We start from the raw sequence: 22,261 nt of genomic DNA, 5'->3' as shown, positions 1-22,261 counted from the left end.
CATTGCAGGGGGTTTGTTTGAGCACAAGCCGATCCTCGTGATCCCTTCCAACTCCACAATTCTATGATTGTGCGTTTCCGAGCACAATTCAAAGTGTTGGTGCTGACCTTTAAAGCCCTAAATGGCCTCTGCCCAGTATACCTGAAGGAGCGTCTCCACCCCCATTGTTCATCCTGGACACTGAGGTCCAGCTCCAAGGGCCTTCTGGCGGTTCCCTCACTGCGAGAAGTGAGGTTGCAGGGAACCAGGCAGAGGGCCTTCTCAGTGGTGGCTCCAGCCCTGTGGAACACCCTCCCATCAGATGTCAAGGAAATAAACAACTATGATGTATGACGTTTAGAAGACATCTGAAGGCAGCCCTGTTTATGGAAGTTTTTCTGTTTGATGTTTACTGTGTTTTTAATATTCTGTTGGGAGCTGCCCAGAGCGGCTGGGGGGGCCCAGCCAGATGGGCAGGTAATGAGTACTATAAGTAAGTACTATAAGTAAAATAAGTAATAAACTAAACTATAAGTAAGTAAAATAAGTAATATAAGTAATAAATTGTTGTTGTTGTTCCATGAACCATTGTGGGAGAAGCAAGCACACCACTTGAGCATGATATAAATGTACTGCACAAATGCTGGTTCCCATGTTTGTCTGTTTACACGAAAAAATTCAAGATGCATAACATTGCGTGGCGCGTATTAAGAGATTAATACACGCCGCCGCACGATATTAAGCACATCAATGGTAACCCAGAAAGAGGGGAGGAGTTACACACTCCAGGGCGGGCTCTCATTGGCTACGTCGCTTCCATCCGGCCCGAGCGCAAGGCCCGATGAATCGATTCCCGAGGGCCACGTTCGCCACTCCTTTTACTGTATTCTCGTTGGCATCAGCTGGCTGCGTCGCCGCCGGCCGAGCAATGGATGAGAGGGCGGAAAAGATGGCGGAGAAGGCGCAGAAGAGGTGAGCAGATTCGACCTGGTCCGGTCTCTTTGGTGGTGGGCTTAACGGCGGTCTGGTGGATGGCAGGTCTGCAATTTGGCTAAGAAGGTGGGCGGGAGGCTGTGGGATTGGAAAGCGGAGAGCGGAGCCCCGGTCTTCTTCCCGGTTCTACAATGCCCGTCCTCTTTTGCCCGATGCAGAAGATAAAATTAGCATTATTCTCTCCAGTTGCCACGGCTGCCCGTTTACTCTCTTCTGAACCATGTATGCATTTTTGCTCTGCTTAGAAATGTCGCGTAGTCGCTGCTGCCCAATATGTTTCATGGGCTTTTGGCGCCACTATATCCATTTTTCTCTCAACCGGATCGCGTAGCAGGCTTCTACTTTTTTATACCAGGGGGAGAGAATATTTTTAATAAAAACAAAAACATCCCCCATTCCTCCTTTGGGGGGTGGAGCAGTCTCATTGTCTGTGTCACAGACTTCAGGCTTCTAAAATATTTTTGTTTTTTTTACTAGAACCCTGGTTAGGTTTCTTACTTTTTGTAGCCCCCTCCCTGAGGGACACGATGGAACCCTGAGATGAACTGTCAAGCCTAAATTCTCTTAGCACCCCTTTCTTGAATTGCCCATCAAGGAAAATCTGGAGCCACTCTAACTGACCCCAGTTACATCTGAGTAATACCACCCAGCTCTCCTAATCTGGAATTAAAAGCCACTGAGTGGGTCTAAGATTGCTTCAAATATTCTGCATATATTTTCATATACAGTACATGGGCTTTCAAGGGAGATGCAAAACACTGTTGTTGTTGTTGTTGTTGTTGTTGTTGTTGTTGTTGTTTTGTTGATGTTCTCTTTTCCAGTGTAAAGATTGCTCCTGGAGCTGTTGTCTGTGTCGAGAGTGAGATCAAGGGTGATGTGACAATTGGTAAGAGAAAGTAATTTGTGTGGTTACTGTAGGTGTCAGAATCTCCAGAGTTAATGTGAATTACTGTCAGATTAAGGATACCATTCTACAAAATAGTCTCTTAATTCCCACATATTGTTTAATGTTGTAAAGCAACATTGCCTTCAGTATGAGACAATCCCTTGATTGTGCAGGGGAAGATAATCCAGTGTTTGTTTACAGTGTGGGTGGGGAAACTGCTGCTTTCCAGAAATTGTTGGACTCCTAACTACCATCAGCCCCAACCAACATGGCCAAATTTGAGGGATGCTGGGAGTTGTAGTCAAATAATATCTGGAGGGCCACAGGTTTTCCGCTCATAGTTTGCAACAATGAACAGTGAGTAGAACCAGTGGGCCGATCAGAAATACAGGTGCTCATGAGGACAAATAGTTTGTCATCTGAAATACCCCTTCCACCTTTATGTGGTGTTCTTGCTGAGAGTGTGTGGTGTTCCAATAGTCCATTCCACTGTTTGAGAATATAGTTGGTGGTTGAGATTTCTTATTGGTTCCTTGTACATCCGTGGTATCCGTGTATTGAGACAAATAGATACAGTCAAACCTCGGTTTGCGACCACCTCCGTTTGCGACCGCTTCGGTTTCCGACCACCGCGGACCCGGAAGTGTTTACATCCAGGTTCCTTGGCGCTCGGATGTGCAGAAGCGCTCTATTGGTGCTACGCGCAGAAGCGTGCCTTCAGCGAGCGGCCGATTCAGGGAGCGATTGGCTCCGCGGAACAGATTGCGGTCACAAACCGAGGTACCACTGTACTGCTGCCCCGTACCGTCCAAGTAGTTGGAGAAATATATTACCGCTATACCAGAAGTAAACTTTTGAGTATTTCCTACAGGGCCTAGGACCGTGATTCACCCCAAAGCACGGATCATTGCAGAAGCTGGACCAATAGTAATTGGGGAAGGTAACCTTATAGAAGAACAGGCAATTATCATAAATGGGTAAGTATGATATGTTGAACTTTCTTGGTCCAAAATGTTGTACCTTGGGAATGCCTTAGCGAATGCATCCAAAAGCCAGCTTAATTTTTAAAATGTAAATGCAAGCATAATGTTATGCAGTCTACCCTACACTAATTATATTATTTTATTATTTATATGCCACCCATATAGCTTTCTGTCCCCTGCAGCTTCTCTGTGGTGGACCACCTTGGTTATGCCAGTGAAAAGGTCTTGGCATCTCCTTGCTTGAGTTCTTGGAAAGCTGCTGTCAGACTGAGCAGATAGTACTGAGCTAAATGGACCATTGTTCTTATTCAACATAGGAAGCTGCCTTGTACTACCCAAAGCCAGTAAAACTTAAATCTCCCAGGCCACCTTCCTTGCTTTTGTTTTCTTGGCATCTTCCTAAATGGCCTCTTCTCATTGGCTCCGTTTTGCAGGGACAGTGTAAGGTCAGTGTTAAAATGGGAAGAAATGCAAAGCTGCTTCATGAATGCACTGGGTAGGGAACCTCCATGTTGAATCCTTGTGCTTTATTTTATGTTCCACTGTGGAGGGGATATCAATCAATCAATAAACTTTATTTGCATAGCCAACAGCCATAGCAACAAATACATGCAATATAGAATTAAAAACAACATGGATAAAAGGATCATAGGACTATGATTGTCGTTTAAAAGGTAGCCCTTAGTCTCATTGCATCCTCGATAAATCTGGCAACTTTTGTTGTTCTCAGGTCATTTTGATCTGATAGAAGAAAGAACAACATGGCCTCAGTTGGGCGGCCTGGGATAGTTAGAAGTAGGGGTGTAATGAGATCGAGCCGCAAGTCTTTGTAGAGAGGACATGACAGAAGGATGTGAGCCACTGTTTCTGTGTTGCCGATTCCACAGGGACAGAGTCGTTTTTCTGCTGTAATCTTTTGAAATCTGCCCTCGAGGGCGGAGGGCAGCACATCCAAGTGTGGAGGGGATATGCCACTAAAGAAAGCATATGTATGAGAAATCTAAGATAAAGAACAAAGCTTCCTATAATCCTTGCATGCCTTCAGTAGTTCACTGTTGTACACATTTAATTTGATCACACAGTATTATATGTGATTTTTAAATCCCCCTCCCTCCACTACTTTGATATGCATTTTGTGGGGTTCTCTTAGTGCAGAGAAATTAAATGTGAAATAGTTTGATCTCCTAAATTCTCCAGATGCTCAGCACTACTGGTGCCTTTTTTAGCCTGGCAGAGCATATTGCTCTACTGTGCCAACAGTTAGCTGTCCTCATTGGCTCTGCAGTCTGAACAATCAGCTTTCTAACTCCTAGAAAAAGGTGAATCCAAGGTACTTTCTACACCGACGGACTTTTCCTCATCTGTATCCATGTTTCAAAGCTAAATGTTTTGGGAAGCTGCTCATAATTTAGTTTTTCCACCTGATATATTTAAATTGCTATGTAGATGCAAAGGTGGATGTTTTGCCCAGAAATCTTCTTTCAAATTCACACCTGTTCCAGTATTCCAGAAGAAACAGACTTGCCTTTGGGGCATGGGGAATCAAAAACAGCAGCTCAATGCCATTGCCAAACTTTTAACTGCCCAAACGCTATAGCTACCAAAGACAGTTTTCAATCTTTCAACAGAGAGTATGGTTTTTTTCTGATGTACAAATATGTTAATGCATGGTTCAATCCTTTCACAGCTATCCTGAAAACATTACCCCTGATACAGAGGAGGTGGGAGCCAAACCAATGATCATTGGCACCAACAACGTCTTTGAAGTTGGCTGTTGTATCCTTCAAAAGAGCAGTGTTTTTTAAAGTGAGAAAGTGTATGTTTGCACAGGACAGTGAAGGTTACAGGCTACTTTAGCAATGAAATACCAATTCTGTGATGGAGTGATTTATTACACACACACACACCTTTTCACAAAGGAGAATTGTCTGAGTTTTATGACCTATCTTAGATTCCACAGGTGTTGTTAGTCACTTATATCTCTTTTGTTCCCAGCAACTTCCACCCATGGGCATTTTGTTCATGTTCAGGGCAAGAGCTTCCTAATAATGATGGGGTGTGGGTGTGTTTGTAGTAAACCCTAATGGTATTTTAATACAAGAACTGCATGCATTTATTTCACCACACAAATGTGGTGCATGAGCTTGCTGTGCCTTTCATTTCACAGGGAATGTGTGGCAAAATAGATGTGCCTGCTTAACACGTTGCAGCTAGGGTTGCCAGACTCAGTAGTGGACAGGACTTCTGTGCCTTTAATTGCCCTGCTCTCTTTTGTGTCTGGAAACCTTAAAGAGAAACCAGAAGACCCTTTGCTTGGAAATTAAACAAAGGGTCTGCTGGTTTCTCTTTAAGGTTTCCAGACTCAAAAGAGAGCAGGGCAATTAAAGGCACAGAAGTCCTGTCCACTATTGAGTCTGGCAACCCTAGTTGCAGCTTTCACAACAATCATGGTAAACACATGCTAGTTTCCCTAATGTGTGTGGGGGGGGGACGACCTGCATTGTGAGCAGTGGCCTCCCTTGGGACAAAAGGCCTCAAAGTTCTGTTTTATTGTGTCTAAAGGGATTAACCATTGCAGCTGGTGCTCCAGACTCAAATGAGCAATCTTAAATGCAATCCAAAGGACCAGGTGACAAAAACAACCCTCCCACAAGGCCAGCAAAGCAAAACAAAACATCACTTTTAATATCATTACAATTTCCCTTGTTCTTTCATTACCTGTAATATTCCCCATGTTAACTGTGTTTTTAACCTAGTTCAGGCATCCCCAAGTTTTGGACTACAATTCCCATCTTCCCCAACCACTGGTCCTGTTAGCTAGGGATCATGGGAGTTGTAGGCCAAAACATCTGGAGGGCCGCAGTTCGGGGATGCCTGACCTAGTTGACAGCCTTCTAATACAACAAGCTGTGAGTTTTGTTTAATCTCCTGTCTATCCTCGCCTGCCTTTTCTGTGTATGTCTCCCCAGTTCTATGAAAGTAGCAGCATACTTGTCCTGAACGCCTTCTCCAAACATGGGGATTCTTCAAAGAGGACTGTATTAGGAGGAATCCAGGATAAGGAAGCATGCAAACTAAATTAAGTACTCTTCTTAACTGTGACTTACAGATTCCCAGGCAATGAAAATAGGAGACAACAATGTAATTGAGTCCAAAGGTAAGTATGTTGATTAAGTGGGAAATCAATAACGGGGGTTGTTTTTTGTTTCCAGTTTTTGCATTGTATTACATATTCTCTATGGTTCTGAGGATCACTCCTACATCTGACAATACTGGAACGGTTTATGTGAAAAACCAATTTTGATAAATATATTGTAAGTCCATAGCAACATGCTTAAAATTGCAGCTTTGCATTTTTTTAAAAAAATTGACCAAGACAGTAGTTTTGGAAACACACACACACACACCGTCCATTTGTAAACTTTCTTAATTCTGAGTTTCCCCATGTTCTCCTAGAGCAGTCGTGGGTAACCAAAGGCCCTCTAGATGTTACTGGATTAAAACTCCCATCAGCCCTAGCCAGCATGGTCAGTGACCAGGAATGATGGGAGATGTAGTCCAGCAGCATTTGCAAGGTCACTAGGTCCTCATCCCTATGCTAGATGGTACAGACTGCGGCAATTTAAGACCAGAGTATAGTTGCACGTCCCTGGGTTGAGTACACTTGGAAGTAAGCATTGGAACTGATAGTACTCAGAAGTGAGACTGCAGCCGGAATCTGATATCAGCTGATATCTCAAACAAGTTGAGTTCTAGAAACACGACAAAAAACCTGGGACGTTACAGAGGAATAGCAGAGAGTAGACTTATGTTGATGATATCCTCTGTTTCTAGAGGCGAGATGCTGGGCCAAAGAACAGACCACTGATTAGACTTCATGACGTTGCTCATTCCATTTCATACTGTGAGATTTTTTTTGTCTCTGCAGCATTTGTGGGTAGGAACGTGATTCTGACAAGCGGCTGCATCATTGGAGCCTGCTGCAATGTCAACACCTACGAAGTCATCCCTGAAAACACGGTCATCTATGGAGCTGATTGTCTTCGGCGAGTGCAGACTGAGCGGCCCCAGGTAGGTGCATGACAGGAGTTCAACCTTTGATAATATGTCACCAGTTGTTCCTCCCTTTCCAACAGCATGACTTTGCCAACCCAGTCTGGTCTATCAGAACGGAGATCCACTTGTTTCCTTTTCTTTCCCATCAACTCAGCACTCCCATGTCTATAGTGCAAAGGCCAGTGGCGGTGGAGCAACTGGTTTGTCAATGAGAATGTCATACGAAACCCGGCGCAAACCTAAACACACTTTAATCCTCTCTGAGTGGGTTGCTTGTAAGAGTCCATGATACCTGGACCTTGATAAGCCACAGTTTGCAATCAGTTTCCAATTTTGGTTTTCTAGCTGATTGCAAACTGATAGGCAAGCCCTAGGCAACAGGCTTTTTAAACCTTTCTGTTTAAAAAGCCTGTTGCCTGGGGCTTGCCGATCAGAAGGTTGGCGGTTCAAATCCCCCCGACGGGGTGAACTCCCGTTGCTCAGTCCCTGCTCCTGCCAACCTAGCAGTTCAAAAGCACTTCGAAGCGCAAGTAGATAAATAGGTACCGCTCCAAGCGGGAAGGTAAATGGCGTTTCCGTGCGCTGCTCTGGTTTCGCCAGAAGCGGCTTAGTCATGCTGGCCACCGGCTGTACGCCGGCTCCCTCGGCCAGTAAAGCGAGATGAGCACCGCAACCCCAGAGTCATCCGCGACTGGACCTAATGGTCAGGGGTCCCTTTATCATTTTTATGTTGTCTTTAAGGATGCTTTGGTTCTTTATCCCATGAATGATTTTCCATGGTAGAGCAGAACATAAGCAAATGAATTCAGACTGTCAGTATTATCACCTATCTGGTGCTCTCCCCCCCCCCATTTTTTCACACTGCTGTTCTTTTTAGCCACAAACATTGCAGCTGGACTTCCTAATGAAAATCCTGCCAAACTATCATCATCTTAAAAAAGCCATGAAACCAACTTCTACTCCTGTGAAGAGCTGAAGACGCCCTTCCCCCAGCATGCTTACCAGAACTGCAGCGCTTTCAGGACTCTTGTGTCCGCAAGAACTAACTCGCTTAACTTACATGTTCGTCCATTCCATTGTGCAACGTAATGTTATTTATTAAAATGGTGAAAAATGAAATGTTGTGTGTGATGTATTCCCCTCAGTGGGTTGCCTTCTTCTTAGCTGATAAAAACTTGCCTTTCAGTGGAGGAGTGAAATGTTTTAGCATTACAGGAGGTATAATTTTCAGTGGAATTGGGGCACGTTAAATGCCATAGGCACAATTCAGGCAAAGCGATGCGCTTTTTAAAAAGTCCCACTGCAGTCAGTGGGAGATGCTTAATGCTCACACTGAAACTTACAAATTCATAACTACCCGCTCAGAGGTGGGGAACCTGTTGCCACTCTTCAGATGTGCTGGATTTCAACTCCCAGCATCCCTAACTATTGGCCAGTCTGGCTGCGGTTGATGGTAATTGGAGTTCAACAGTGGCTGGAGGGAAGCTAGAGGTTCCTCACTCCTGGCCTGGATTGCACCTCAAGTGTATTAGAGCTCCTCATAATTTCTCTTATATGTGTGTCTCTTCATACAAAAATGGTGCAAGAGTGAGTCCCTAAGTGCTGTGCTGGCAGGAACTAATGGGAGTTGGGAATCCAGAACATCTGAAGAGACACCAGATTGGCAAAGGCTGCCCTGAGTAATCCAGCTGTGACTGGTTATCGCCTCCCCTTGGCTTCATAATACACTCTCACACTCCATCCACAGAGCCATTTGTGTGCACTCTAGAAAGTGTGAGAGAGAGAGAGAGTATCTGTACCTTACTGAGCAATCCTATACCTAAGTGTGAAATTCTAAACACCCTTAGGAGTAAGGCTCCTCGAAAAGAGGGGGACTTTCTTATGACTAACCTGTGCAGGTACGCTCTGTGACCCTAATCAGCTTAAGTCATAGCCCCCAATAAATCTGTTATCTTTTTTCCCCCAGTTGCTCAAAATGTGCAATCCAGGGAAAGTTAAGCATCCTTTAAACCTGTAAAGGAACTAAGCCCTTAATTGTGAATGGGCAAGGCCCTCTGATTTCAACTGCACTTAAGTAAATTTTTCTGGATTTTACCTTCCCTTTGGTTTGTTTCCCTAGGGTGAGAGTTGTCCATAACAGCAATGCCTAATTTCTGTATTCACTGGAGGTCTTTAAACAGATGTTGGATGGCCACCTGTCAGGGATTATTTAGCTGTGATTCCTGCATTGCAGGGAGTTGGACTAGATGATCCTTGGGGATCCCTTCCAACTTTACAATTCTCTGGGGCTACTCTATTAGTCCAGAGGCCGTCAGCATAACATAAACTAATAATCCCAGAAGTTGCCAGGTTCTGCCATAATTAGGGTACCAGGAAGCAAGATGGGTTTTCCGATTATGGAAAACACGCACGCAGGCATATATGAGGCCTGGCGAAACAACGAAAACCCTGCGATATTCCTGAGCTGTTTCTCCCTCTGGAATGGAAGCTCCTCATGGAGAACCATTTTCTGGTAGATAGGCTCACAGATTGAAAATGCTTTGTGAACAAACATATTCTGCGAATGATGATAACTTCATTAGCATCCTCTAAACATAGCTGTCCCAATCTATGCGAAGGCCTGCTTCCAATGGTGGGTGCGAGTGCTTGTTCCCGGCTCCATGGAATTCCCTAGATATGCTTTTGGGCAGTTCTGTGATACAATACACGACTGCATCTAGGGCTGCTAGCAGTTGCATGCACAGAGAGCTGGACTGGGAACCAAGATCTCAAGAACACCTCGAAGTGTGTGAACTTCCGCCATCCTCATGCTGCCCCTAAGGCTCATTAAATAGAGTTGCAAATTGAGAACATGTTTCTCTGTATACACAAGGGGCTGAAGCCTTGACTTCCCTTACTGTTTTCTAATCCAAATCTCTCTTGCCCCTCTGTGATTAATTCTCCCTTACGGTAGAAACAACCTTGAAATCCCTCCACAAACGTTAGGACTTTTAAACATACAAAATATGCACTCTGCCCTTGGGGAGTTCCAAAAGTATATATTATTCTTACACAAGGGTAATTGCTAGAGAGAGTGACCTAGTGGATAGACTTAATGGATTTGGGATGAAGAGTTCTGTCATGCTCACTGGGTGACATTGAGCAAGTTTCTGTTTCGGCCTAGTGTTGCTGTGAGGATAAATGGGAGAACCTGCAGAGATGACCTTCAGTGAAGATGTGATCGATCATGCCATGTGTGCTGTAACCTGAGTTCCATGAATGAAAAACAACGTTTCAGGATAAAAGTCTGCCATGGAGCTGGTGCAAGAGGACATCATTTTGGTTCTGCAAAGAAACCATCCAGTGATGCGGCATAAAAAAGCAACATACTAGCTCAGTGATGAGCAACCTTTTGAGCCTGGTGTGTCAAAATTCGCCAAAAAACAGAGCTTAACTCGGGTGGTGTGTCACTTTGAGAAAAAAACCATAATTTCGCAATATTTATAGTTTAAATAACAAAAATGTATAATTGTAATATATAACTGTATTTCATAAACCAAAAACTAACTATTTAACCAAACCAAACCAAAAACCCCTTGTTGTTGTTGTTTAGTCGTGTCCGACTCTTTCTGACCCCATGGACCAGAGCACGCCAGGCACTCCTGTCTTGCACTGTCTCCCGCAGTTTGGTCAAACTCATGTTCGTAGCTTCAAGAACACTGTTCAACCATCTCGTCCTCTGTCGTCCCCTTATTAAAAAACCCTTATTAATCACAAATTGTCCAGAGTTGTTGAGCTTTTTGGGGGGAGCTGCTGACCAAAGTTTTGGAGTTTTTTGGGGGGGTGCAAAAGTTGCTTTGTTTTTTGGGGGGGATGCCCCAAAGCTGCTGTGCTTTTTTGGTAGGGGGAAGAGAACAGAAATAAATGACAAATAATACCTTTGCTGGAACTAACACACAGCACCGACATAGTCTTCCAAAGCGACAAAAAACCAGCACAGAACGGGTTAAAAAATGAATGCTGTTACACCCAATCATAGTCTGCCAAAGCGCCAGAAAGAAAACAGCACAGAAAGGGTTAAAAAACAATCTCTGGCTACCAGCAACAACAAGAACAACAAAAGGATCCGGGTTTTAACAGTGGAGACAAGCTGTAGCAGAGACAAGCTGTAGCGGAGACAAGCTGTAGGAGGAGCGGGAGAACAAATGGGGAGAAAACAACAACAACAACAACAACAACAACAACAACAACAACAACAACAACAACAAAAGGATCCGGGTTTTAACAGTGGAGACAAGCTGTAGCAGAGACAAGCTGTAGCGGAGACTAGCTGTAGGAGGAGCGGGAGAACAAATGGGGAGAAAACAACAACAACAACAACAACAACAACAACAACAACAACAACAACAACAACAACAACAACAACAACAGCGTGAATGGGCCAATGGGGCATGTGCCAGCAGTGAGGGCTCTGTGTGTCACGTCTGACACGCGTGTCATAGGTTCGCCATCACTGTACTAGCTCATGCTTCCTTCAACTTAAACAAAAGCTTATAGTGCTTCCCAGATGGCTCAATTGGTTAGAGCATGGTGCTGATAATGCCAAGGTTGCAGGTTCGATCCCTAGTAGGATCGGCTGCCTTTTGATCCCTGCCCAAAACAGGGCTTGCTGCCCCTAGGCCTTGGTGTGAATGTGATTCAGCAGTACGCCTAGCGTTCTTCTGTGATGCAAAAGGCTGTTGGTGGAACAATACAATCTCAAACACACATGCCCATTGTGTGCTTGTATGTACAGAACAAGTTGTGTGGTTCTTTGTGTCCTGGTCACTTACTTTGAGGACATATAATAAAATATGTCTAACCAAAACAGCAATAGCCAGCCATTCCCTCCTCCCATGTTGTTTCCATATCTTTCTCATAACACACACGCCTGCTAATCGCGAGGATTTAAAGATATGTTAAAGCTCGATGCTTCAAAGATATCAAATGAACGCAGAGCAACATCTCCCTCCCCACATTCCAATGGTGAAAAGTCATTAGAGGAAAGGCTAATGAGTTAACATTGCTGTGATAAGGGAGCTGGAATAGCTTGACCTACAAGAGGCCCCAGAGTTGAGGAAAAAATGGGTAAATATTTTAAACAATGCTGAGGAAAGCACAGGAAATTGGACTGCCAGGGAGTAAGCCTGTCAAACCAAACAGTATAAATGATCCAGAGCATGGGTAGGCAAACTAAGGCCTGGGGGCCAGATCCGGCCCAATCGCCTTCTATATCCGGCCCGCATACAGTCCAGGAATCAGCGTGTTTTTACATGAGTAGAATGTGTCCTTTTATTTAAAATGCATCTCCGAGTTATTTGTGGGGCATAGGAATTCACTCTTTTTTCTTCTTCTTTTTTCAAAATACAGACCCCCCCCCCCAAAAAAGTCTTAGAGACAGTGGACCGGCCCCCTGCTGAAAAAGTTTGCTGACCCCTGGTACAGAGGAACTAAAAGTCTCTTCTCATGTTGCTCTAATTCTGCCTGACTAAAATGCTTTTGTGTGTCTGCAAGAGACCCAGGGCATTTACATCAGTGGTGAGGTACCGTATATTCCGGCGTATAAGACTACTGGGCGTATAAGACGACCCCCATCTTTCCCAGTTAAAATATAGCAGGCATGTCCAACAGGTAGATCGTGATCTACCAGTAGATCACTGGATGTCTGTGGTAGATCACTGGTAAATCACTGGCTCCCCCCAAAGAACCTCAACAGATTTGGCTCCCCTAAAAAAAGCTCATTTTTTTGCCCTGCACCTCCCCAAAATGGGGCTTTACTCCTCCCTAAAATAAGCTCAACAACTTTGACCTGAACCCCTAAAAAACGGGAGTAGATCACTGCCAGTTTTTAACTCTGTGAGTAGATCCCAGTCTCTTGGGAGTTGGCCACCCCTGAAATATAGAGTTTGGGATATACTCGCCATATAAGAAATACGACCCAGCGTATAAGACGACCCCCGACTTTTGAGAAGATTTTCCTGGGTTTAAAAGTAGTCTTATACGCAGGAATATACAGTATATGGTGAAGAGAGAAGGGAACACTTTGTGTATGTGTGATGTGCATTGTGAGAGAAAGTGTATAGAAAATGGGCAGAGTTGCTGACCCACAACTCCCATAATCCATGGTCATTGCCCATGCTTTCTAGGTCTGATGGGAGTTCAGCAAAATCTGGAAAGCCAAAGGTTTTCATAAATGAGGCATACACTATGTATTCTGTTCGTTCGTCCCCGGCATTGAGCAAACTTCCCTCTGTACATGGAAGACCCATTCATCTCTCATGGCAAATAGCCACTGAGAGACTTATCCTCCATTTATTTGTCTATTCCAGATTTGAAGCTCTCTTAAGTGTCTTATCACCAGCAGACAGGATCATGAGATTGGCACTCGATTCAAGTTCAAAGCACACACTTTCCCTCAAAGAATTCTGGATATGGTAGTTTAATTTCCAGCAAACCTTAACAGAATTCCTATTGAGGGAAAGCATGCGCATCACATGTGCTTTAAATCATCTGCACGAGGGATTGGCAAACTAAGGCCTGGGGGCCAGATGCGGCCCCCGCAGCTTGTAAATCCAACCCGCGGACCCTGCTGCCCGCTCGGCCCTGCAGCCAATCTGAAGCCTCGCCTCCTGTGTGCTGAGGTAAACCCAAGAGTAGAGAAGAGTTTTGGATTTGATATCCCGCTTTATCACTACCCTAAGGAGTCTCAAAGCGGCTAACATTCTCCTTTCCCTTCCTCCCCCACAACAAACACTCTGTGAGGTGAGTGGGGCTGAGAGACTTCAAAGAAGTGTGACTAGCCCAAGGTCACCCAGCAGCTGCATGTGGAGGAGCGGAGACGCGAACCCGGTTCCCCAGATTACGAGTCTCCTGCTCTTAACCACTACACCACACTGGCTCTCACCAGCGCGGCCATGCACAGAGAGGGGAGCAGGTGGCACGTCTCGGCCGCGCCATGGGCATTGTGACGGGCGCATCGCGGGGCTTCAGCCGGAGCTTAGTGTGCCTGCTGTCCCCATGCCTGGCGCCCGACTCAGCGCTGCTGCTGCTGGTGCGCTCGGCGGAAGCACCGGAGCAGCTGGAGGGCAAGCTGCACGCCGCCTGCCCCGCGCTCTGCCTGCGCGACTGCCTGCTAACCTGGCCTCAGACGGCGGGCCGCAGCGCGTGGTGCATGCCACCTGGGAGCTCCGTGGGGACAGCCTGATGGAACGGCTGCTGCTCGTCAACACCAGTGAGTGAGTGGCGTCCAAGACGTGCTCCTGAGTGCGTGCAGAGTGCGTTCCTCCTCCAGGTCCAGAGCAGCTGCAGGACCGGCTTGCAGGGTACAGTGGTACCTCTACTTACAAATAACTCTACTTACGAATTTTTCTACTTACAAATGGAGCTCCGTCCGCCATCTTGGATGCGGTTTAGATAGGATTTTTTCTACTTACGAATTTTTTCTCCCAATGCATTCCTATGGGAGTCGACTTACAATTTTTTTCGACTTACAAATGTGTGTTCGGAACGCATTAAATTCGTAAGTAGAGGTACCACTGTATTTATATTTTTCAAAATGTAGTCCGCCGCCCCCCCCCACAGGTTCTGAGGGACAGTGGACCAGCCCCGATGAAAAAATTTGCTGACCCGATGTATACACAGCTTAGTATCCAGGCTTGGACGGCTGGCAGTTTCCTCTTCTATCTAGCAGTTTAAGAAGGAGAGACCTACAGTAGGCCTGATTTGACCCCAAACACTCCCTGATTATTGCTCTGTAGCACCTGGCACAGGGAATCCCAAAAGCTGCCCAGTTTTCTTTTGTACAGGAAAGCAACCCCATAAAGTAGGCTGCCTAGATGTCCTAAATCAGGCCGAGGCGAAGGGGGGGGGGGTTAAAATCACCAGAAAGCAGAGGGATGAAAAGGCTGCTTGGCAGGCAGACAAGCCATCCATGTGATGCGAAACACACCAGAGCTCTGGCAGTGGGCTGGTAAAAGTCAAGATAACTGATGGGGGAACAGCAAGTAATATCAGCAAACAGGCAGCTGGACACAGCTACAGAACAGTGGCAACACCCCAGAGATGTTTCTTTGAAGGGGAACCAAAATATTTAGGCAGCCACTGAGCTTGGGAATACACTACTCTTTTAAGGTGGTCCGGTGGTAGATCCAGGGTTGCCTGCCTTGCACACATCGTAGTCCCCACCCCAATGGCTGCTGTTCAGACCTACAGAATCTGCTTGACCAGGTAGAATGTGGAAGAGAAAACTTGAGGCTGCAATCTCAGAGTTCAGGGATTGCTCACCTTTTAGGCCTGTGGGCCCATTTGGGTTTTTTAAGAGAGTGCTGTGTGGATGCAATCACCTCTAATCATTGATGCCCCCTTCCCCTCCCAAGGGACACGGGTGGCGCTGTGGGTTAAACCACAGAGCCTAGGGCTTGTCGATCGCAAGGTCAGCGGTTCGAATCCCCGCGACGGGATGAGCTCCCGTTGCTCGGTCCCTGCTCCTGCCAACCTAGCAGTTCGAAAGCTTGTCAAAGTGCGAGTAGATAAATAGGTACTGCTCCGGTGGGAAGGTAAACGGGGTTTCCGTGTGCTGCTCTGGTTCGCCAGAAGCGGCTTAGCCATGCTGGCCACATGACCTGGAAGCTGTATGCCAGCTCCCTCGGCCAATAAAGCAGGATGAGTGCCGCAACCCCAGAGTCGGTCACAACTGGACCTAATGGTCAGGGATCCCTTTACCTTTACCTTACCCCTCCCAAGAGAGACAGAAAAAACACAGCACAGACATTTCGGGTTTTTTTTCCAAAGGATCTCTGTAAAATCCAGTTGTATTAATCTCAGCCTTGGAAAGCACACAGAAGTAAAAGGGGAAATGGGAAAGAACATCACTCTTCCAACCTCTTCCTTTAGCTCTATGTACTGTTAAAGGGAGAAAAAGATAGCCACTCTCATCATTTAATGACCGGAGTGGGGGGGGGGGGACTCAGAAGCTTCATGGTGCATCCATAGGCTTGAGATGTCACTCTGATTTTACACTGGGTTTACTTTACAACCTGTATAGTTTTTTTAAAGAACGATTTTCTTAATCAGAAAACCCACCTTTCCAATTACATGATGGAGGCAAATTACAGCAATCTATGAATTTCCAACATTCATGTATTTTCAGTGTGGCAGCAACGTACATGAACGTTTCGTAATTATCACGCACTTTCCCAGAAATGTCACTGGAAAAAACATATGCAAATAAGTAGAATGATTAATGGTTGTCTAAACCTTATAAACTAGTATTCACTAAAAAAATAAACTAGTATCCACATGTATAAGGGAATGCTCATTAAAAATTGCACCTATATAGCATTGCACAGCAGTGCAGAATTCTAGAACAACATCTAGAGATCTTATATAGGGAGATCACTAAAATATGTAAAAGTGATATTGTAACGACCCACCCAAACTTACTTTGTTAAATCTCTGGGGTGGTTATGGGTGCAATTTGTGTACTTTTATATTCTACTCCTTCAATCACTTTTTATTTTATTTGGATGAGGAGGCATTGCCTCCCCCCCCAACTCACGAGCAAATATCACGTGAGGAAAAGGTTAGATCCCCTCACCATGCTTTTTTAAAAACCTGCATGTAAGATGCTGAGTCACATTTAACGTCACCTGTAGTTAGGCCTTTAGTATCTCGATGACAGAATACTGCTTTGGAGCCCCACAATAACCCTCTCCGATCTTCCGGAGCAAATATGAGGTGCATGTGTAACAAAGAAATTTAACTTCTTGCCAAAGGCGATGGGGATGGGCTGGAAATGACACACCACATAAAAACAACTTATTAAAGATCTATTTTTCTGTACACTTTGCTTCTACCTCATCAATACAAACTTTACATATTGCCAGTAATATGGCAATTTCTATATACACGTGAAGATACAAAACAAAAACATAACTCAGCACAACAGAGGCAGACTAACGCCTCTCTGCTCGCCCTTGGGAGAAGGTTGCTTTGCTTTTACTAGGAAATTAAGGCTGCGGTGCTTCCTAGAAATGCAAAAAAAAAAAAAAAAAGGTTCTGGAAAACTTTTCATAAGACACATGGCTCACACAACCCTCCCCAGAGTGAAAGGCAACATCCCTAAGAGAAGAGGATTTGACAGGGCAAATAAAAAAGGACACAGCGGTGGGGTCCATGATTCCCCCTAAGAAACGACACATCACTCTCTCTGGACGTTTCTTATTTGAACTGCTTGTCGATCAGAGTCCCTTTCCCTTTGGCCTTCTTGCCTCCCAGCTCGGCCAGTTCCTGCAGCCGCCTCTTGCAAGCGCCCTTCCTCCGCAGCTGCGTCTGGATCACCCGCGCGTTCTGCGCGTACGAATCGGCCACTTCCCTCGCCTGGATCTCCTCCTCCTCCTCGTCGACGGTGGAGACGGTGACCGAGCCGCACTTGCCCATGTCCTTCGTCCGGCGGGTCACCATCACTTTCTCGGGAGGAGGCTGCGGCGGCTGCTGCTGTTGCTTCTGGGCCCAACCCTGCCCGAACTCGACCAGGGCGCCGTCGGCGACGAAGGTGGCCGGCGCGCCGTCGGGCTGGTGCCGGTAGAAGAGGAGCAGCCCGCACTGCGCGCACTTCTTCCTGCACTGCCGCTCGACGCCGCCTCCGTCCCGGCGGAGATAGGCGCACTCGCGCTCGTCCTCGGTGTTGCAGAGCTTGTAGACGTGCTTGGCGGCGTCGATCACCCGCGCCCGGTCCCGGGGCCTCATGGGCAGCTTCTCCAGCGGGCAGTCCAACACCAGCACCATCTGCCCGCACAGGCAGTAATAGACGTGCAAGGGCTTCTCGCCCTCGCCGTACTCCTCGCGGTCGCGCGTATCCGAGCAAGCCAAGGAGCGGGACACCACTTTGGGCATGGCGGAAAGAGGACCAAGCCGGCTAGGAAGGAAGGAAGGAAGGAAGCCCCTCCTTCTCGGATAAATGCAAAATGCTGTCACGCTTTGCACTTCCGACGTAGCTGCCTGGATGCGCCGCTTGCAGCAACGCGCGGACTGGCGCAGAGCGAGGAGACGCTTCGCGCAGCTGTTTAACAAACAGCTGGATGGAGCGCCTCCCTCTCCTTTAAAAGGGGTGGGGCCAGATTGAAAAGGATGTTCAAAATAACCTTTGTAAAAAAACAACCACCCAGAAGCTTTTCTTTTGGGAATTATAGTACCAGAACTACCTAAATTGTATAGAAAATTATTTATGACTGCATAATGCTGCTTGCCCCAAAGGGGAAAGAAGCAGAAGTCCCAGGGAAGGAAGAATGGATACAAAAACGTATGGAATACGCAGGAATGGCGAAACTTTCCGGAATAATAAGAAATTATTTATATATATATATATATATATATATATATATATATATATATATATATATATATATATATATATATATAAAAGGATGGAAATGGTTTATGGAATATTTACAGCTGAATTGCAAACAGATAAAAACATTGGCAGGGTTTATCGTAATAACCTGCAGTTTCATAAGAGTATATAGTTAAAGTAGGCGATTAAATGAGCAAAAATTAAATGAATTTGGATATGCAGAAGATATTAAAAAAAGAAAGTTTAAGGAAATGCATAAAGAGAGGGAAGGAAGTCAAACTTTGAAATGTTACCGTAAATTGATTGTAAAGCTAATGAAATGTATAAACTTGAAAGTGTAAATAAAAACATAAATTAAAAAATAAATGGGGTGGGGCAAGAGGAGAAGGGTGTCATGAGCTGTGTGTTTAGGTAGGTGGGGGGGAGAGGTAAATAGGTGGGGGAATATTAAGAGGAGGGGGGGGTTAGTCAGATGTGGGCTAAAGGCAAAGGGGTAGGAGGGGTCTCAAGTGAAGCGAGCAGGTCCGCAACCCTTAGTATACATTTTAGGGAAACAAAAGCACCAGGTGTACCCCGGGTGTGTTTTCAGAGCCATCCTTTTCAGATACGAAGACGCTGAGAGTATATTGCCAGATTAATATTTGAACATGCTGTAACACAGTGTGACTCGTAACCATCTGAAAACCAAGCCTTATGAGGAACGGATGAGGGAATTGAGTATGTTTAGCCTGGTAAAGAGGAGACAGAGAGGAGAGATGATAGCCTCTTCAAATATCTCAAAGGCTGTCACATGGAAGATGGAGCAAGTTTGCTTTCTCCTGCCCTGGAGGGGAGGACCTGAACCAACGGATTTAAGTTTTACAAGAATGAAGACTAAACATCAGGAAGAACTTTCTTGACAGTAAGAGCTTTCGACAGTGGAATGAACTCCCTCAGGAGGTGGTGGACTCTCCTTCCTTGGAGGTTTTTAAGCAGAGTTTGGATGGCCATCTGCCATGGATGATCTGCAGGGACTAGATGACTCTCAGGGTCCCTTGCAACTCTACAGTTCTGATTCTACCAAATGTACATGCATAGATCTCTTGTGCTGAACCCAATGGGACTTGAGTGTCTCAATCTGGTTGGACCTTCATTTTGTTTTTGATTTCAGTGCAGTGCACAGGTTACAGCACTGAGAATTGTCAGGCGAAGCTCTTAATTTAGCACAGCTGAGTCGCTTTCCTCTGGTTTCTTTCCTGCCTTGTCCAGTTTGCAGGTTAGTGCCGCTGCATGTTTACCCCAGAGAGCAAGGGCCATTGACATAAGTGGGGCTTACTTCTGAGTAAAGCGTGCCCTGGGGCGCAACCTCCAAGTTCTGCCTTTCTGCTGGTGTCTAGTCAGAAGTAAAGAAAAGGCAAGCAAGACACTGAGAAGTTCCTGCCTCTGACTTGCCAGATTTAGGCCGCAGTCCTGTGTACACAGTTTCCCGGGAGTAAGCTCCCTTGAATTCAGTGGACTTTACTTTTAAGTAGACTTTTATAGGGTTGTGCTGTTAAACACCCAGTTTAAGAGTCATTTGTGGTTATTGAATTACTTCATTTCTTCTCTGGAGGTGGGGCAGGGGTGCACCTCTGGACCTGTCCAGAAGAGGGCAACCAAAATGGTCAAAGGCCTGGAAACGATGCCTTATGAGGAACGGCTTAGGGAGCTGGGTATGTTTAGCCTGGAGAAGAGAAGGTTAAGGGGTGATATGATAGCCATGTTCAAATATATGAAAGGATGTCATATGGAGGAGGGAGAAAGATTGTTTTCTGCTGCTCCAGAGAAGCGGACACGGAGCAATGGATTCAAACTACAAGAAAGAAGATTCCACCTAAACATTAGGAAGAACTTCCTGACAGTAAGAGCTGTTCGGCAGTGGAATTTGCTACCAAGGGGTGTGGTGGAGTCTCGTTCTTTGGAGGTCTTTAAGCAGAGGCTTGACAGGCATATGTCAAGAATGCTTTGATGGTGTTTCCTGCTTGGCAGGGGGTTGGACTGGATACCTCCAGGAACAGTGCACCTCCCTTTGGGGGGAATATTACTGGTACAAAAACAGAAAAAAAGTTTAAATAAAATAAAATAAGATGGCCCTTGTGGTCTCTTCCAACTCTATGATTCTATGATCTACTCTCATGGGCTTTTTAATATGCAGGTCCCAATTCATATTCATGCTACAAAGTATGTTGGACACAAGGCATGAATGTTTCTACTATGTGCATATGTGAACCTGCTATTTGGTACACCTTTTGATCACGTGGTTTTGTCAGTCCCCCGTGCATCTGCGGCTTTAGGAGAGGCTGAGTCACAAAACAAACACTGGCATTTAGCTTGTGCAAAGCGAAGCTATGGAACCCGTTGCCACAAGAAAAATGCCATGGCAAAGAACTGGCCATTTTCAAAAATGGATTAGATATTGGTAGAAAGTGATGGGAAAGATCAGAAATCAGGAAAACCAAGTATTTTTAAAAGACTGGAATAACTTTCTAACGTATTTTGAGAGATCACTGTAAACCATTGAAATCATTGGCAGGAATACAATGACACTTGTAATGTAACATGGATTTTGGATACTATGGTTATATAACAGATAGATTACAGTAAAAGATGCAAGAATAAAATTTAGAATTGGAACCCATGGAGGGAGGGAAGGAGGTCTCAAGGTTCGAAAGAACCCTTTAAAAAAGAATGTGTGCAAATGTTATGTTTATGATGTATAACTTTTATGTAAAACTAATAAAAGTTTATCATAAAAAATAGATATTGGTAGAAAGTGATATTGTTAATTGCCATCTGATTGTGCCAAGCTCTGCCTCCATTTTATAACTGGCTCCACCATTTTGTGATGGATGAGCCTCAGTAATTTTCAGCCATCTCAAGGAAGCCCTGTGTGTAAAAAGTTTGAGAACCCTTGTGCTAAAGCAGGGGTTCCAAAAAAATTTTTCTCGAGGACCCCTCATCGAGCCGCTATTGTGACAAGGACCCCCATTAATTCCTAATCCTAGAATTAAAAAGTGAGAGCCAAATTAAGAGTCTTTTTATATTTTATATTTATACGTTTTTTACAGTTACAACAGAGTACTCCATCAGTATACAGTTAGTTTTAATTTTCAGTTCTTAATGAGATTAACCACTTTTTAACCAACGGTCCATTTTTAACTACGCGAACTGTAGCTTCCGCGAAAAACAACGCTTTGTTTACAAACACTTCTGTTTTGCAAAGAGGCAGCGCGCGCCAGGGAGGAGGGAGGGGAATGGAGAAGACAGGGTACCTGCGCAGTAGCGCACAAATGAAGCCAACGCGCGCAAAGCATCTTGGGGAGGTGAACGTTAGTAGAATGCGCGCGCTGCCTCTTTGCAAAACAGTAGTGTTTGTAAAGCGCCACCTAACGGCATACAGCAGAACTACTAATTCTAGTTAGACTCTGCTCATGCAGGAAGCGGCCAAAACAAAAAATCTGTTATCATATGAAATATATTTAATATATTTTTTATTCTAATAGCATCTTGCGGACCCTTCTGGCATAGCTTGCGGACCCCTGGGGGTCCGCGGACCACCTGTTGGGAATCACTGTGCTAAAGGAATACACATTCTGCAAATATGTTGTTGTTGTTTAGTCGTTTAGTCGTGTCCGACTCTTCGTGACCCCATGGACCATAGCACGCCAGGCACTCCTGTCTTGCACTGCCTCCCGCAGTTTGGTCAAACTCATGTTCGTAGCTTCGAGAACACTGTCCAACCATCTCGTCCTCTGTCGTCCCCTTCTCCTAGTGCCCTCCATCTTTCCCAACATCAGGGTCTTTTCCAAGGATTCTTCTCTTCTCATGAGGTGGCCAAAGTATTGGAGCCTCAGCTTCACGATCTGTCCTTCCAGGGAGCACTCAGGGCTGATTTCCTTAAGAATGGATAGGTTTGATCTTCTAGCAGTCCATGGGACTCTCAAGAGTCTCCTCCAGCACCATAATTCAAAAGCATCA

General features: G+C 45.3%; 1 protein-coding gene and 1 pseudogene across 2 annotated transcripts; one reads left to right on the top strand and one right to left on the bottom strand.

The window, feature by feature from the left end:
* Positions 1-906: 906 nt before the first annotated feature.
* DCTN6 (dynactin subunit 6) lies at positions 907-8,016 on the top strand. Its single transcript, XM_035097308.3, has 7 exons — positions 907-951; positions 1,794-1,858; positions 2,730-2,835; positions 4,529-4,617; positions 5,951-5,998; positions 6,770-6,912; positions 7,775-8,016. Exons 1-7 carry the CDS (start codon positions 908-910, stop codon positions 7,871-7,873), a joined length of 594 nt encoding a protein of 197 aa, XP_034953199.1. The 5' UTR covers position 907; the 3' UTR covers positions 7,874-8,016.
* An 8,709-nt stretch (positions 8,017-16,725) lies between these two features.
* LOC118097854 (STING ER exit protein pseudogene) lies at positions 16,726-18,007 on the bottom strand (annotated as a pseudogene). Its single transcript, XR_015947201.1, has one exon. The product of XR_015947201.1 is annotated as an STING ER exit protein pseudogene (transcript).
* Between the last annotated feature and the right edge of the window lie 4,254 nt (positions 18,008-22,261).

This window comes from Zootoca vivipara, chromosome 15, assembly GCF_965207765.1.
Source record: "Zootoca vivipara chromosome 15, rZooViv2.hap1.1, whole genome shotgun sequence".
Lineage (NCBI taxonomy): Eukaryota > Metazoa > Chordata > Lepidosauria > Squamata > Lacertidae > Zootoca > Zootoca vivipara.
Note: the sequence above shows the minus strand (reverse complement) of the source record. Positions and strands in the feature narration are given on the sequence as shown.